Here is a 17,656-nt window from a genome sequence, read left to right as displayed (position 1 = left end):
CTTGAAAACCTCTGGAGTACCTGCATTTCAGTGATCTATTCGTGCCCACCCCTATGTGGATTGCAGCAGAAAGCTGGGCTTGCTAAGCATGTTCAAGTCCTGTTGAGCTGGTTTTCTACTGATTTGATCTGAGCGCAACTTGTCTATTTGTTTGTTTGGTGGGAGTACATCACCGGCAACGTAAATGTGACAGACTGAGGATGAAACTCTAGACAATGTGGAGGAACTGGTTCTGAAATAGGTTTGACTGAGAACGCAAGGAGCAGAGGTCACAGGATGGCATCTCGGGAAAGACTCTATGAGCTATGGATGCTGTACTGTAGCAAAGTAAGTATTGCTCTTTTATTGGCTTTGTAATATAGTGCAGATCTATGGGGAGTATCTAGTCTGCCTTATAGGAAATCTGAACTGAGGGAAATTGAGAGGCTGCCATTGCTGGTGTCCTTTTGCCAGTTGTCTGCGGCTGATATACTTACTGATTTACTGACCTGGAACAAGCATGCAGATCAGGAAAGTCTGAATAAGCCCCTGTTCACATCGGTGCACTGGTTAAATGCATGTCACATTCTTTCTTGGCGCCCCAATGCACCTTGACATCATACATGCATGAAATCACACCAGACACATGGTAACAAAGTACCTAGAGGAGAACTTATCAAAATTGGAGCAGTTACCCATGGCAACCAATTACCTTCTAGCGTTCATTTTCAAAGCTTAACTGAACATAGAAGCTGCTTGGTTGCTAATGGTAGCTGTTGCAGATTCTGTCTGCTTCAGTTTTAATAAATTCCCCTATGTGTTTTGGTGCAAGGTGCTTTGAAAAAAGCTGTGCACACTACTTTAGCGCTATCAAGGTGCACAGGGCAGCCCATTGAAATGAATAACCTGTTGTAACGCAGCACATGTTGATGCTTAAAAAATGCCCATCAATGCACGCTTGTGGTCGCATCTGCTTAGGTGCGACTTTAGACTTCAGTCGAAACTTGTTTACTGAGCCAGTGAAAGTACTAAAGCTACAGCCAGGGTTAAAGTGATATCATGTAAAATGTGTTAGTTCCATAATTATATACATGCTGGGGGTTTGTTGTTCACCGAGGGCAAGGAAGCAGTGTAATTGTTATGCTATTGTTTTCAGTGTTTATGACAACACTTTCTTTTTTTTTTTTAACTGTGCTGCCCAAATGTTATGGGAAATAAAATGGACCCTTCCTAAAAAAAGTATCATACCTCCCTTCTTTTTTTTTTTAGATTTCTTTTTTGCTTTAAAGGTAATATGTTTTTAAAGCAGAACTACAGGAAAAGGTTTGTGTAGAAATGTGCTGTGTAATGAATAGGCAACTCTTATGAGGTGCATGCCACTTCCAGAATCGTTTCATTCATGTCTTATAGTATAGCTCTTGCTGTAATTCTGGCCCGTTGCAGCTTTTATATATACATGCTGTACTGTCACCTATGCACCCTCCTCTCCCCTTGTCCATCCACAGAACACCATGTATTTTGTGAAAGGTTCATAGAATATAAGGTGTTCTGTGAATGGACAAGGGGAGACGAGGGGTGCATAGGTGACACTGTAGCTTCTACTTATGACAGCCATCATAGCGGCAGCGAGCCAGAAATTACAATTGTTACTCTTAATACACCCCTTTGGTTTGGGTTGGTACATAGCTCAGAGTCTTAAAGTGGACCTCCTGCTCCCCTCCCACTCAATAAACTGCGCACACTGACACTGATGAAATGTGTATTTAAAAGAAAGTTAACTTATAAAAAAAAGTTAAGAAAAGTAATTGGTGAACGGCTGCTTCTACTTCCTTGCTCTGTGTGCTGGCCCAACCAGGGGGGGTGGGGGTGATTAGTGGCGCAACATAATACTCCGATTATTATGTTGCTGCTAAAAGACTAAATGCTGTTCCTACAGCAACATTACAGGGATTAGGCTGGGTATTGCTGTGTGCAGAAACAAGACCTTTACTCAATGATGAAATGTGTCATAGCTTGACAGCAAACTGTGATAGCCCTGGACACACTATGGCCTCTGTTTTGTAGCTGGAAAATCCACACAGCTTGTGTTTTTAGTTACTCTCTGGCATTGGCAATGAACATCAGCGTCTGTAGCGAAATGCCGGGTATTTTACCAGGACACACACTTCTTTATGTTTGATTTACTATAATGACTTATGCTCATTTTGTTTCATGAGATGATAAAATGACTTCATTAAGGCTGATGCACAAGAGAAAGAGTTAGGGTTCTTTTAACCTGGCTTACAATCTGATTGTACACTTGCCTTTAGATTTAGAACAAGTTTGTACAAAGCCTGCCAGATGTGTGTAGCCATCTTTAGCATACTTGATTCCATGGCAGCAGTGCAGGCAGACTAAGGCTAGGTTCACACTAGGGCGTCCGGCAATTGTGCACAATACCAGGCAGAATCACACACCACCGACTATCGCGCTGGTAGTGGCATTATTTTCTAATGGCACCCCAGTCACGCCAGGCAGATGGAGCAGTTTCCCGCCACGATACTGCCTGTGCAATCGCGAATGATCGCGGTTCAAAAAACTGCGTGTTGTGTGTCACAAAAAGAGGTACTTTTACAATTTTTCAGAAATGCCGCATGGGTATAACCCCATTGAAATCAATGGGGCCACGTGGCAATCGCTGTGTGCAATCGTGCACGATCGCTGATATCTGAACCTAGGCTGAGGGGATGCTATATTCTAGGTCTACTTTAGGTTATAGAATTGTTGATATACTTGTAGAAGACATTTTTAGACTTCTCATGCTTGTCACAAAATACACCTGGCAGCACCAAAAGGAAACCTACTGGGAGCACAATAAAAAATTGCCATTGCTGACTTGTTTTTGTAGTTGCGTGCTGTGATCTATCTGTGTGTTTGACAAGCAGCCCCGGAAGATAGATCACACAGTCCTGCAGCGTTGAGTGATTTTTGAATGAATGCTCAGTGCTATCAGGGGGTGTTTATACGCTGTACTGGTGCTGATTGTTCATTCATAAAAGCTCACTCAACACTGCATGGCTAACTGTCTGAGCAAACTGCTTGGCAACGACGGGACAGATTTGAACAGGACTAAGTGCTATATGCACTTTGTCCCCAACGGATAATATCACATTTTTAAAATGACTACATGTTCTGCAATTTTTGATGTGGGGTTAACCTATTCTGTTGTTTGCTGTTCTATGTTCCTATGTATACTTACACTATACAGTAAATACAATTGTTTACAATGCTAAATGCTGCTAAAAGGGAAACTAGCCATACCCAGAGTGAAATTTTGGACAGCTCTTGCCAAACTTCACTCAGTGGTTAACCGTGTCAGCAGTCTTCTGTCCGCCATACTTCAGTCTTCAAATTGAAGGAGCTGGGCGGAACAGTGACTACAGCCAATTAGCTGCAGTTATGGTTTAGGTATTTAGACCTCCGCTGTCAGAATAAAATAGCCCGGTGGGGGGGAGGGCATCAAGAGTTTTTTCTAGGGATGCACAGAAATTTCGGCCGCTGAAACCTATAGGCCCAAAATGGTGGCACTTTTGGCAAAATGCTGAAAGTGCCATCTTTCAGGCCAAAATAGCGGTGCATCCCTTCTTTCTCCTATCCGTTGGACGCTGCTCCAGATGTGCTGGCTGCATTTGCTTTCTTCTTTCAGATTTTGCTCCATTTGTTTTTACCTGGCAAACCTGCTAGTAAAACACTTTGTCGTAGGGTGACACTTACAGCACAGTGAGTATCTATGGAGGATCAACATTGTTACCCTAGGACAGGACGTACAGGACACCTCCCCATTCCTCATCTCCCTAAAGGTGGCCATACACTGTACAACCATCGCAAGACCTTAGTCTTGCGATGGTTGTAAAGTGATTAAAAAAACGTACGATCTGCCCATCTTGGACAGGCAGATCGTACTCTCGATCATCGCAAGCCCGCCCCCCTGAGGGGCGGGCTTCCGATGACCGCAATGCTGAACGGGCAGTGTGCGCGTGTGCACACCGGTCCGTTCGGCATTTGTCTCCCAAGCACCGTTCTAACCAGCCGAAAATCGTACGATTTTCGGCTGGTTTTCTAGCGTGCTCCTTAGACAAAAGACGTGCGACCGTACAGTAGAAACGGTCGCACGTCTTCGTTAACACTGCTCAATTCTCGTACGATCGCGGGATTTCCCGCGATTCTCGTACGAGAATCAAGCAGTGTATGGGCACCTTAACACAGAGAATGTGTTTTGTAGATCACTTCCTAATAACATTGTTTGAGATCAGGACATAGCTTTAGATTTAAGGCAGAACAAACAGGTTTTTGTGCACTAAAATCAAGCAAAAGCTTTTTTAATTGTATAACTAACATACCAAAAGAGTAAATAAAAGAAGTTCATTGTTAGGGTTTACATATACTTTATGTATATTGTGACCATCTGCAAAGGTTGACAGATTTTTACAACCCTGGAACAGCTGACCCTGGACTTTTGTGAACTCTTCCAGAGCAGCATCCTGTGATTTGGCGACCTCCCAATACAGTAATACCTTGGTTTACAAGTAACTTGGTTTGAGAGCGTTTTGCAAGACAAGCAAACATTTCTGAAAAATGTTGCCTTGATATACAAGCAAATGTCTTGCAATAAGAGCAAAATTTTGTAGAAAAGCGCCACCCGAATAAGGCTGTAGCAGTGCGAGCGATGAATCTGTTTAACGACAATGCAATGTCACATTGGATAGATTCCTTGTTAAGGTTTCGCAAAATGAAAAATATTCCATTGAGCCAAGAGATAGCAGTGATTCCGTTAGTGATGGTGAAAGTCGTCCTGCACAATAATCCTCCTCTCTTTTGTCCCCCTCACACCAGCCACGAAGGTACTGGTAATCGGTTTATTTTTCTTTATATTTTATACAGTATTATATTGCAGTACAGTATTGTAATCATTTTATATGAATATTTTTGGGTTGTGGAACGAATCATCTGAATTTCCATTATTTCCTATGGGGAAATTCGCTTTGATATACAAGCGCTTTGGATTACAAGCATGCTTCCGGAACGAATTATGCTCTTAAACCAAGGTATTACTGTATATGGAAACTAAGCTATGCATTTTGTATAACATTGCCATTGTGCTAGGATTTTATGTTTACATAGTTGAGTTCCTTAGTGAGGGCATTTTATTTTTTGTTTTATTAATTTAAACAAATAAACAGAACCTAAATCACATAAAGATATTCAAAGGTTATTGAACAATTATTGAAAAAGGCATGTATGACATAAGAACAGTCATGTTCAATAATATAAGAAAAATATTAATGATTGGAAAAAAAAAAAGGGAAGGAAGACAATTAGACGGGGGAATGGTCACGGTATTCGTACTTATTCAAATCATAAAGTACATTAAATAAGTGAGAACTATAAGATGTATGGCATATCATGATAAAATTTAAAAGTAAATTCAAATTGTATTTTATTTTATATCCTTTCATAGCTTACATTCTACTTGTGCATTCTTCAAGTTTTCTACGTTAATAGAGAAAACATTTGTCTTCAGTGGTAGCTAATACAAAGGTCTGAAGAAAGCAGTATTTGTGCTAGGTGTCAGATAAGTGTTTGTAGCTGTAGAATAATGTTATGTTGGGACTCATGAATAGCAGCTCTGTTTGTCCATAGGCCCTTCTACTTATCTGATGGAAGAACATTCACTTTGATTAAGGAAAGAAGCTGTTTTGTGGGTATAAACATACAGCGTGGGAGCCATAAACAGGACTAGAAGCAAAGAATGTGGCTGATTTGTGTTTTCTCTCGAGACACTGGATAAATAAATGTGTACTTTAATTGATATTTCATTATAACTCTGGGGGAAATTATTAACCCTTGCAGTGGGGCTACCCCTGCACTGCACAGGTTAAGTGCTTGTTTTTGTCTAGGGGGGGAATAAAAAGTTATACTCACCTGATCCTCTGAGCCGGCTTGCTCTTGGAACAGTCCACCCACTGTGCTGCAGCGGTCTAAGGTCTGTGAGTCATCAAGTTCTATTCACCATGTATAGGACGTGAGGACACTGAGGGACATTCCAGTGCTGCAGGGTAGAAAAAGACAGGCTGGATGGGGAACTGTCACAACTGGCCGGCTTCAAGGATCTGGCGAGTATAACTTTTAAAATGTTCCTTCCTAGACCAAAATAAGCAGTTAGCATTGCAGTGCGGAGTAGCCCCACTGCAAGGGTTAATAATAGTTTCCGCCTGGAGTTCTGCTTTAAGGGCTTATTCACATTTTTGTGTTTAGCCCTCATTCACACCTGAGCCACTGACACACACAGTGTTTGACAAGCCACGCCCCTGTTCCCGCCTCCTCACAGTAAATGGACAGGCAAGTGCAGCAGCCTATTGCTGCCCTGTGATCAGTGGCCTCAGGATCCCTCCCCTCAACCCAGAACTTCGGGGAAACAGAGCAGATCGTCTAGGAGCTGGCGGTGGTAATGTGGACCCTAGGTAAGTGTTTTGGGTGGGGAAAGGTAGCGGGGCGTTTTTTACCTTAATGCTTTACCACATGCAGATTAAGATGTTCACTTGTGTGCATTATTGTGCAGTTTTATGCATATTGATATACATTTTTAGCCACATTTATGCACTTTTTTGGCTTAGTTTTGAACAGGACTATAAGATAGAGGAAGATGCTTTTCAAAGATCTGCATGTCACATTCATGTCAATGTAGTACAATCAAATCTCCTTTAACATTTAACTGTACTGCAACCCAACACTGTGATCTGAACAGCAGAACTAAACAACTATCCTGCTTGAACTGTCCCTGTGTTCTCCGATAGTAAATAAGGTGTTGCACCCCTGTCAGACATCAAGATGTGAATGGATTCTTAAACCTATGAAAGCACCAGGACAGGGGAAGTACAGCAGATATATTCCCTACAAGCGTCTTGTCATGTATCTTTACACATTGTATGAGGATGCATTGGGAAGGTCAGCAAAGTGGTACTATCTGGGGAAACTATTGGTATGTTGGGGCATAATGTGTCCAAAAAAGTATTTTAAAAGGCAGAATCTTTACTTGCTCTAACAGTTACCTGGAATTTCATAGCAGTGTCCTTCTGGGTCATAGTAAATCATTTCCTACCGGGATCTAATTCCTTTAGGAAGGGTGAACTTGCAATGTAAATCTTCTACCCCATAGTTTGAAGACACCATCTGGTTTTAGGTAAGCACAAACTCATACATTATCCCGGAAGCCGAATGTCATTGCTTCAAGGTGAAGACACAACTGCAGCAGTTATTTGAACTACTGGACATATGTCCTGACATTTTCCCATGCTTTGTGTTTTCTTTGTACTATAGTATGCGAGATAAAAGTGCAAGACATAGACAAATCACAAGGCTGTGTCTTGGGGAGCTACTTAATAAAAGCTTTGTGGGAAAGGAAACATTGTATAATGTATGAATGAAAAGAATATATTTCTGAAAAGTCATCTACAGTGCAAAAGCCACTAAATTCAGACGTTCGATCTCAAAAATGCATTCAAGTAGCTTAACTGTTTACAAAAATATAGCCTATTTGTGTATACAATCTTACATTTAGATTACTCGTTTGTATGCAGATTATGGTCCATCACTCACTCGGAGCGGTGCCTTCTTTACAACACACACAGGGACCATGGGGAACAAAAGTATCCACCCTCCATTTGGAAGGACAGTGTCAGCACCAATTCAGAGATGATTTTAGGGATCTACAGCCGAGTGATACACAAATTAATTTATTAATAGTGAAGCTACTTCAATGCATTTTTGAGATTTAACTCCTGAGGTTCCTGTCACTTGAAGGTAGAAGTTGGCTTAAAGGAGAACTATGGGGTTAAGTCTTTTCCCCATGGTTCTCCTTAGGGTAACGGGAGGACACAAACTAGCGCCCTCCCGTCACCCTAAGCTCAGTATACCGCGAGCTGCTGGGCCGGGATCCGTCCAGCTGCGTGAGTGACAGCTGGCTCTGCCTATCTAGAGGCAGAGCCAGCTGTACCCGCCCCTCCCCCGTCCGATCCGCCAGTCAGCGCTGGAGGATCGGAGCGGGGAGGGGGGAATCCAGCCCCTCCCCTGTCACAGCAGAGAGCCGTGACAGGATCGAGAGGTGAGCGAACGCCAGTATGTGTTCGCTCACTTCCCGATCTACTGAGCCGACCTGTGACAGTCTCATTGTCACAGGTCGGCTAGAACTATGAGGTGAGTGAAAAGCACTCGCCTCATAGTTCTCCTTTAACATCTTCATCTTATGGTGCTATAAATATATGCATTTGCATGTCTTTTGTTTTTATTAGTTCCACCATGATAGCTCCAGGACATGTCAGATGTTTGACACTCCAGAGAAACACACTTAAGAGGTGCTGGGATTTCAGTGCACGTTCAGACTATTCACATTCAAGGAAGTTTACAAGTAAGCTCACCGGCTCTGGTAAGGCAGCACTTAAACAAACAGGCCCCTCTTGATGGGGACCTGGAAGGGACTGAAATATAGAAACAAAGGGCAGAAAATCAGAAGGTGAAAGAGTGCAAAGATACCTTTTAATTGTTAACAATTTGATGAAGAAAAAAAACAATGTGTTTTGGGGGTAACCCTATTTCCCCTTCTTCAGGGCTTAGAATGGGATAAGGGCTGAAATGAACTCACAAGGTACTATACTGTAACCCAGGGGTAAACAAAATAATATGGAATTCAGGAGCTGTTCTGTCCAATCCAGAAGCCAGAAAGATTTTTTTTTTAAGAGCCAGTTCCATTGACAACAACAGGAGAAAGCCTCAAAAGTTGGGCCCCAGCTATTATTATTAAGGAACATTGCTGCTCTGGCTCCTGGGATTTCTCCAGCCATGCTATAACCAAATCAATCCATGTATGATTTGGTATAAACTCTTCCTTAGAACTGGATTTACAATTGTATATATAACGGCAGCAGAGTTCTGCTAAATATATAACACGTTGGCTGTATTTGATCAAATTATGGATAATTAAAGAAATCTTTTGGACTTTCACCTTTGGGTTTGGCACCCTTTTATTTGTATACTTTCAGATGTTTGACACTGACTGACAGAGTTGGCTCTTCTCTACTTAAAAACACTTTCTTTGTAGTGCCGCTTTTATTTGCAGGCCAGTTTGTTTATGATCACCAAAAGGATGAGATTCACAAATAATAGTGTCATTTCTTTTTATCCGGACCTCGCCTTTTGACTTGGGATCCGACTCGGTTATAAAGAAAAGAGAGCAATGAGCTGCAGGTAAAAAGTGTAAGCACTAAGCCTGCAGGCATGGAGGAAAACATAATACATTATACTCTGGAAGGAAAACGTTGGCTCAATAGGAACTAATATATTGGTAGAGTTGCAAGAAACCAGTATCTGAGCTCTCTGGAATTCCTTGGTTTTCTGCCCTAATGGCTGTCAAAATGTGATCTGATCTTCAGTCACAATATTAGAACAGCACAATTTGCTTCAAGTAATTAAATGCAAACAACTGTGCTCGTTCATGTCTGTATTAAACGCACTGTTTAAATATTGACAGTGCAGGCTGCACAAAGCATGTGGACCCCTGTATTTCATACACAGTAGAACCATTTTTAAGAGTATAGCTTTCATCAAAGTTTTCCTATGGCTATTGATCAGACTTTTATCATGGTTAGAAATAATTTTAGGCCATCTTATTCATAAAAATGTTTGTGTGGAGATTTAGATTTTGGTTGTAACCCCAGTATCTCAGTCTTTTCTCGGTACTCAAACCTGAAACTCAAGACCTCATGAAAAAGCTGACCTAAAGCTGGCCATACAGTACACTGCGGGCTGAATGAGAAAAATCACTAGATTCCCCCATCCACACTAAAGTCCGCGGATAGAGAAATCTCCTGCACCCTTCTTCCCCACCAGACAGATGATTGGCTGCAGTCACTGTTCTGCCCTGCAATTTTCCACCTGGCTTCTTCAACAGATGGCAACTAAAAAATAGACTTTCATTGAGCCAGCTGGTGCTGGCAGGGCCACCCATACATCGAATGTTACCCGATTCAGCAGAAAACGGACCACATTCAGTCCATGTATACCCAGATTTAGGCATCCCAGAATCTGGTTTTGCTTTCGTCTTAAGCCTTTTTTTTTTTTTTGCTAGTTTGCTCTTGTATTGCATTACTCTAGTTCAAGTGAGGTATCCATCCATTCTTTTGTAAAATGTCTTGATAGCATTGTAAGATGGTTGTTCTTTCCATGATGCACAAGCCCTTAAAGTGACATTAAAGTCAGAATTCCCCTTCCCAATCCTGGTGTAGGGACTTACCTTAAATGATGCCTCTTGATTCGATCATCTTCTTCTTTACTGTCCTTTTCAGCTGTCCCTCCAGCGCTGGTGCGGGTCTCCGATCCAGCGCTGACTCCTCTGTCCTCCTCTTCTCTCATGTCCCACGATGTCTGTGCGAGTGCACGCTGCTCCATAGACTTACCTTGTGTCTCTCCTCATTTCCCGGCCGAACATCTGAAGTGTGCATGCGCCCGCCCCAAGATCCTTTGCGGCCCGAGACTCTTCAGATGATCGGACGGGAGCGTGCGGCGAAGACACAAGGTAAGTTTTTAAAGCCTTTTTAAAAAGTTTTTTTTTTTTTTTTCCTGTTTCTGCATATATCTGCTGCTTGCTAGCAGGAGATATATGCAAAAACCGCTGAGGGTTTAATAACCCTTTAAGCAGCAATGCAGTCCCGTTATGCTCTCTCCAGTAGGCTTCTCTGATGGGTTGAGCCCGCAGGGGTGGCAAACTCCGGCCCTCCAGCTGTTGTGGAACTACAAGTCCCTTGAGGCTTTGCAAGATTCTCACAGCCACGGGCACGACTCGCAGAGGCAGATGCATCATGGGATTTGTAGTTTCACCACAGCTGGAGGGCCTGAGTTTGCCACCCCTGCCAGGTTTTGGTTTTCTCATACTGTGCTCTTTTGATTTAGTATTGTGATCACTATTCTATGCAGCATTCCACGGTGAGCCCACACTGAGTAATGACACACCCTTAGGTGGTGTGTCCATGACAGCCTGAGGAAGGGACTCCGAGTGGCCCCAAAACATTGCAATGTGACAAGATATGTGTGCATCAATAAAATGATCACTTTCTGAAGATTTGACCACAGTGTGCAAGTGTAAGTAGTGCCTAAAGCTGCATTATGAGCACATTTCATTTAAAAAATTTTGCAATAGCCACAAAGGATATAAATCCACTTTGTGACCATCAAATGACTTTGCAAGCCCAGTTATAATTGTGTAAAAGTAGCAGTGCACGTAACCTGTGTAGAGAGCAGAGCTGTGAGAAGGGCCCAATAGGCGCCATCCATTACAGGCTACCGGCAACAACAAAAAACAAGACCAACCACCGTGCACAGTGAGAGAGAGCAGCAGTGAGCGGTCTTTATTACAGGAAGCTCCTGCACAGAGGCAAAGGTTCACACTGGATTACTGTACAGAAAAAGCATGAAGTAAAAATACGCGCCTCTTGTAGTCACTGTTCTTGTTTAAAATCAAAAAAAGAGTTGGGCTGTAAACAATATCCTTTTGAGCACAATTAACAAAAGCAAGAAACCTTCACCTAATAATTTCTGCCCCCCTGTACATGAACTGGTTATTTAAGAAGAAGGTTCCAACATCCGGGCAAACTGGTTAGAGATTGACAAATAGAAGTAGGGGTGAGGCTACCAGGATATCATACAATGTAACGACCTTCAGCATTGTTTTGAAAGGCAAACAATAAAGTGTAGCAAGAAAACGGAAATGAATATCCATACACACCTTGGCGTCAGCGTTTCCGCGGAGTCTTTCACATGGTTTGTGCGCGCGTTAGACGCACAAAGACGAAGGATGCCGTTTTTGGAGCAGATCAAAATGCATTGCTGTGAATGAGGGAAAGGTACGCACACAAAATGCACACAGAAATGTGCAAAAAGGCTTGTGTAAAGCGTTTTAATGTGCTTCCATTGAAGTCTATGCGGCCAAACGTGCTGTAATCTGCCCGGAAGAAGCTCATGTATTTTTTTTAGCCTTCGGCGTTTTAAAGCTTGCGTCAAAACTCTCAGGTGTGAACAGGGGCCATAGACATGAATGGGATTTCTAGTGTTGAACAGGCAGGTAGACCATTAGATAAATATGCAGTGACTTTGGTTCCAGTAGGAATTGCTGCAAATCTGGTACAAGTCCACACTGTGGGATCGACCTGATATGGTAATGTCCAGAAGCAGCTGGTTATAGTTTAGTTTTTGGTGTTCGCTAGAAACTTTGTCAAATGTTTCTGCTTTCCTCTCACCTCTTGTCCTGAGCATGCAGGCGGCAGTAAACACCCCTTTTGTATTTTGTAGAAAAGTGTTGGAAACTCTGTCAGGTTTTTGCAGAGCAGATTCAGGTCTACCTGTCCTGAAGACTGGTCACTGAGAAAGGAAGTGAAGGAAAAGTATTGGCTGGAGTTCTACCTAAATAATTATATGAATATAGAAATATTTTCTTGATATATTTCTGGCCTGTTCTATGCAGCCAAGTCAAGCCAAGCAGTTCTGGGATTTGTTTTTGACCTAGATTTTAAATCAAATACAGGCATAGTTTTCCATTACTGGGCCAGATTTGTGAATTTTAACATTTTTAACATTCACCCTTTACTGTTAAAGTGACATTAACCCTTTCGCTGCCAAGCCCTCCGGAACATTTTTCAAATCAGCTGGCCAACCCATTTTTGAATTTTCTGCAATTTTTTCCTATTGATTTGATTTTCAACTGCTGCGTTGCTAGCGTTTGTAAAAGACCCCCCAAACCATATATTTTCTGAAAGCGCAGGCCCGGTAGAATAAAAAGATGGTGATACTAAATTTGTAGGCCCTGCGATAATTGCGCAAATGTTTCTCAAATTAATATTAAACCGATAAAAATACACAATTTAATTGTTAAAACACACCAAAATCAGGGATCCGTGTTGCCAGGTCCGTACGGCATACTGAGCTGGCCAGCTGGAAGCACTTTTGTAGCTCCGTATGCCGTACGTCCTTGGCAGCGAAAGGGTTAAACCTTAATTTTTTTTTATTGTTGCCAGACTTTAAAAAAAAATGTTTATTCTTAAAATTTTTGTATTTTCTTGTTCTCTAGTGGTATCCAATCCGCTAGCCCCATGCCCTCCTGTATGGGTGCCTCCATCAGCTTGCCGGCTGCTGTGGAGACACCCGTGAGTGCACGCTCCCAGCCGTGCCTGAACCTAGCTGTGTGTGTCTGACCGCGCCCCTACCCTTGCAGTCACAGTTTGACAGCAAAAAGAGTCTTTGCCTCCTCTGCCCTCAGTACCCTCCCCCACAGCGAGCGAGTTCAGGAAACCTTGAATATCTTCCCAGTCGCGGCGGAGAATGCCTGCCTTTTAATACTCCTTTCAAGATTAATTTTGGTCACGGTTATTTGTTGTGTGCAATAGGATTTTTTCACACATCGTCATCAGTCTTTTATTTTACTACATGATGCCCAATGTCTGACACAATTAACTGATCCTACAACTAACATAATTATGTGTGACCAAGCCCCATCTCATTCATTCAGGTTGGTGCTTTCATGTTGTTTTGCTTTTCAAGCTCTTATGTTCCTCTAACCCGTGTTGTGGTGTTAGCCAAAGATCCAGTGTTAAGTTATATACATATACACACACACTGCCTGGCAAAAAAAGTCACCTGCTGGATTTAGCTAAGAAAATAGGTAAGAGCCTTCCATTGGATAATTACTTAAGGCCTCGTTCACACCTGAACTTTTTGTAGCGCGTTCTACGGTCGACAAACGCTCAAACATCTAAATCCCATTGTATTCAATGGGTCTGGTTCACACCTTGGCGTATTTCAGCCCGTCCCTAACGCGCTACAAAACGGCCCACGCCTGAAAAGATACATGTACTACTTTGGGCCGTTTTTGTTGCGCGTTTCCATTGGGATACAGCCAAGTAGCCCTCGGAAATGCGCGTTTGTTGCACGATTTTTTTACCGCGAATCGCGGTTAAAAAAACGCGCGACAGACGCGCATATGCAATACGCCTATGTGTGAACCAGGCCTTAGTGATTAATATAATGAGGTCAGCTGCCTACCTGAATATACTGAATGACCAGGTTTTTCCATCAATGGATTTTTTTCTTCCCTGATGGTATGGGCATATTCCAAGATGACAATGCCAGGATTCACCAGGCTCATATTGTGAAAGAATGATTCAGGAAGCATGAGACATCATTTTCACACATGGATTGGCCACCACAGAGTCCAGCCCTTGACCCCATTGTGAATCTTTGGGATGTGCTGGAGAAGACTCTACGCAGTGATCTGGCTCTCACTACAAGATCTTGGTGAAAAATTAATTCAACTCTGGACAGAAATACATTTTGTGACATTGCATAAGCTTATCAAAAGGATGCCACGGTGAATGTGTAATCAAAGCTAAGCAAAAAAAAGGCGGTCCAACCAAATATTAGTGTGTGACTTTTTTTGGCCAGGCAGTGCAAAATTTGTATTTTCCTGTCCTGTGATATGTCATCACTGAGAAAAATAGCAAGTGTTGAAAAGTATATGCAAAGCTGCAAATCCAATTATAAAAATATATACACTTTAACATGTAAATATAATTTTAAGCATGCACACAGTTGTACATAACTCTGTATTTTGATCAGAAAAGCTTTTTTTGACGAATCTAATAAAGGTCAGTAAACTTGTGCTGCCTTCAGATCTGTTACGTCAAAATAGATAAATCTGTGTTTGAGGTCTTGCATATGGTCCATGTCTTATGCAGTACTCTTGTGAACATTTGTGCTAACGTTTACATGTGTACAGTGTGAATGCACTTTAGATCAGCGGTCACCAACTGGTGGTACGCGAGAAAATGTTGGTGGTACCCGGGCCCCTCTGATGCCCTGCAGGCTGGGCCGTCATTGAAGCTGCACGGAGGCTTCGGGGCTGCATCTCACTGACTCAAGCAGTGGCTGTCACAAGGAATGCCCTGCTCTCAGTACAGTGCGGGCTCTGCAGGAGGCGGGGCATCTTGTCAGTACCCGGACTGAGCAGGCTGCGGTACATAGAAAAAGTGGGGCGAAGCCAGGTAACCAGGTAATAGTGGCTTAGTGTGGGGGAAGGGGAGGCACAGGGGTGGTTAGGGGCAGTGCAGAAGCTAGGGGGGGCATCTGCCCCGGGCGCTGCCGGCAGGGCCAATGGCAGATTCGATAGGGAGGGGGGGGAAACAATATTATTACTGGGCCGGGGCGGGCGGCACCGCTCCCTTCCTCCACCAGCACTGCCACTCCTGCAGGCACACCCGCACCTATGTATAGATATATTCTCATATTTTTTGTTTCCTCGTGTGTGTCTGTGTGTGTGTGTGTATGTATGTGTGTATATATATATATATATATAAAATGTATATATGTGTGTGTGTGTGTATATATATCCGCGGGATTTACAATTATGAATTTAGTGGTCCATGAGGTCGGCGACCGCTGCTCTAGATGCTATTTAATCTGCAATGTTCCACTATCCCGTGTTCTGGTGTTAGCCATAGATCCAGTCTTAGCTGTTATTTAAGAGTGACTGGAGTCTATAGAAAATATAATTTGATCAAATCTTAATTTGTAACCTCAGTCAAGTCACACTGCTACTGCTCCTCATTCAATCTAGAGATAAACAAGCCATTGTTACGATGTATGTCTTTCTTGCTATATCCAGTCTGGAAAATCCAGTTTGCTGTGCTCCAAGAGGACTGGAAAATACAGGAAATTGTATGGCCAAGTCATGTCACAATGTTGGGTGTACAGATACACCAGTGCAAATACAGGTTAATGGCATGTCATTCCCAATGGCTTGCAAATCAAAGAATATTGTCAAATTTGCACAGTAATAGGAATTGTATAGAAAAAATAAATCTGCGCTCCTGGATAGGAATTGTGCTACAACAATGCCAAAAAAAAGTGTTTTTTGTTCTGCGTGTGTGTGATGTATGCATGACAGGATTTACAGTTTACAATCACAGGTTTTAGAATGGATACGTCTAATATATTAACAGTGTGAGTATCCAATAGAAACCAATCATCTGTATGCTGCAATAGATTACTGCTGTGCAAACCAGTTTTTGCACTTCCTTTAACTGGCCATATACCAGTAGAATTTTGTTTAAAAAAATAGTCAGTGCCGTCAAATCGATGGTTGTTTTCGACCATAGTGATGGAAAAAAAAAATCGAAGGAACATTTACATTAGGCAAGCAAAATAGTGAATGTAGTTTTTGTTTGGGAAACTCCATATATTTCCAAAATTGAATGCTAAATCCAAACGAAATTTCAAAAGACATTCGTCAAGTCTCTGATTCCATGAACGAATGTTCTAACAAGATTTTTTTTATATGAACGAAAATCTACTTGCACAAAAATCTACTAGTGTATGGCCAGCTTTAGTGAACTCTGCCAGGAAATGTAAAAAACAGACAATTAACCACTAATGTGATCCATAAAAGAGTGCCACTATGCTTTACGTTACTAACTTCATTCAATTTAGGTTACAGAACCGGAAAAATGGGAGGCTTGCGTGTTTTAGTGCAGTAAGCTCATAGTAAATACATCAGATTTGGTTTTCATTGCAAGTGCCCTGGGTGCCTGCTGTGCTGAAATTACCTGGGTTGATGGTTTGAGAGCCTCTCCCCACCCCTCCCATCTTCTAGCCTCGCTAATGGCCCATTGTTGGTCATTGTTAAGGTGCCCATACACTTTACAACCCTCGCAAGACTTTTGTCTTACGAGGGTTGTAAAGTACTTAAAAAAAACGTATGATCTGCCTATCTTGCATAGGCAGATCGTACTTGCGATGATCGCAAGCCACACCCCCTGAGGGGCGGGCTTCCGGTGACCGCAATGCCGAACGGGCAGTGTGCGCTTGCGCACACCGGCCCGTAGGCTTTTATCGTACAAACATGCCACAAACCTGCCGAACATCGTACGATGCTCGTCGGGTTTTCGAACATGTCCGTAAGTTAAAAGTCGTGCGACCTTACAGTAGTAGAGGTCGCTCACGGGTTCCACACACCTTACGATAATCGTACGATCGTGGGATTTCCCGCGATTATCGTACTATTATTGTAAGGTGTGTGGGGACCTTCAGCCTCACTGGCTAAACATTACCGCACTGGCTCCAAAGCTGGCCATTAGCTTCCAAAGCAGAGGAACTAGTTATAATTTTTGAAACATGTTGGTTTGGTCTGTAATTGCCACCTATCACTGTCTGTCATGTGCCGACAAAAGAAAGGGCAGGGAAAGAAGGCTTCCTGGTAGAGCTGCAGCTAACGATTATTTTCAAAATCGATTAGTTAGCCGATTATTAAGTTCGATTAATCGGTTAATCGGATAAACAATAAAATAAAGTTTAAAAAATGGCTCCAGTGATAGAACTACTAGTTTGTATTGAGATTGTAGTCCATCACAGGAGCAAGCTTGGAGCGGTGGAAGTAAAAAAGAAAAAAGATAGTGTGGTGTGCAATATAGTGAAATGGAAAGTGTAAAATTATACAGCAATGAATGCAGAATGGCACTGGCTATAGAGGACTACAAAACCCAGCAAAAGCACATTATACAGCGCAATGCAGAATACCGCCAGCTATAGAGGAATACAACAAATC

At 42.4% G+C, this 17,656-nt stretch overlaps 1 protein-coding gene across 1 annotated transcript in view; it reads left to right on the top strand.

Moving 5' to 3' along the window:
* The first annotated feature begins 276 nt into the window (after positions 1 to 276).
* Positions 277 to 17,656, top strand: part of NBEAL1 (neurobeachin like 1) — a 145,250-nt gene continuing 127,870 nt past the window's right edge. Inside the window, exons 1-3 of the mRNA XM_018554008.1 lie at positions 277 to 327; positions 6,274 to 6,479; positions 13,130 to 13,205. Coding sequence (XP_018409510.1) covers positions 277 to 327; positions 6,274 to 6,479; positions 13,130 to 13,205 — 333 coding nt within the window. The remainder of the gene's footprint in view (positions 328 to 6,273; positions 6,480 to 13,129; positions 13,206 to 17,656) is intronic.

Source organism: Nanorana parkeri, unplaced genomic scaffold (genome assembly GCF_000935625.1).
Source record: "Nanorana parkeri isolate BGI_ZX_2015 unplaced genomic scaffold, ASM93562v1 scaffold139, whole genome shotgun sequence".
Lineage (NCBI taxonomy): Eukaryota > Metazoa > Chordata > Amphibia > Anura > Dicroglossidae > Nanorana > Nanorana parkeri.
Note: the sequence above shows the minus strand (reverse complement) of the source record. Positions and strands in the feature narration are given on the sequence as shown.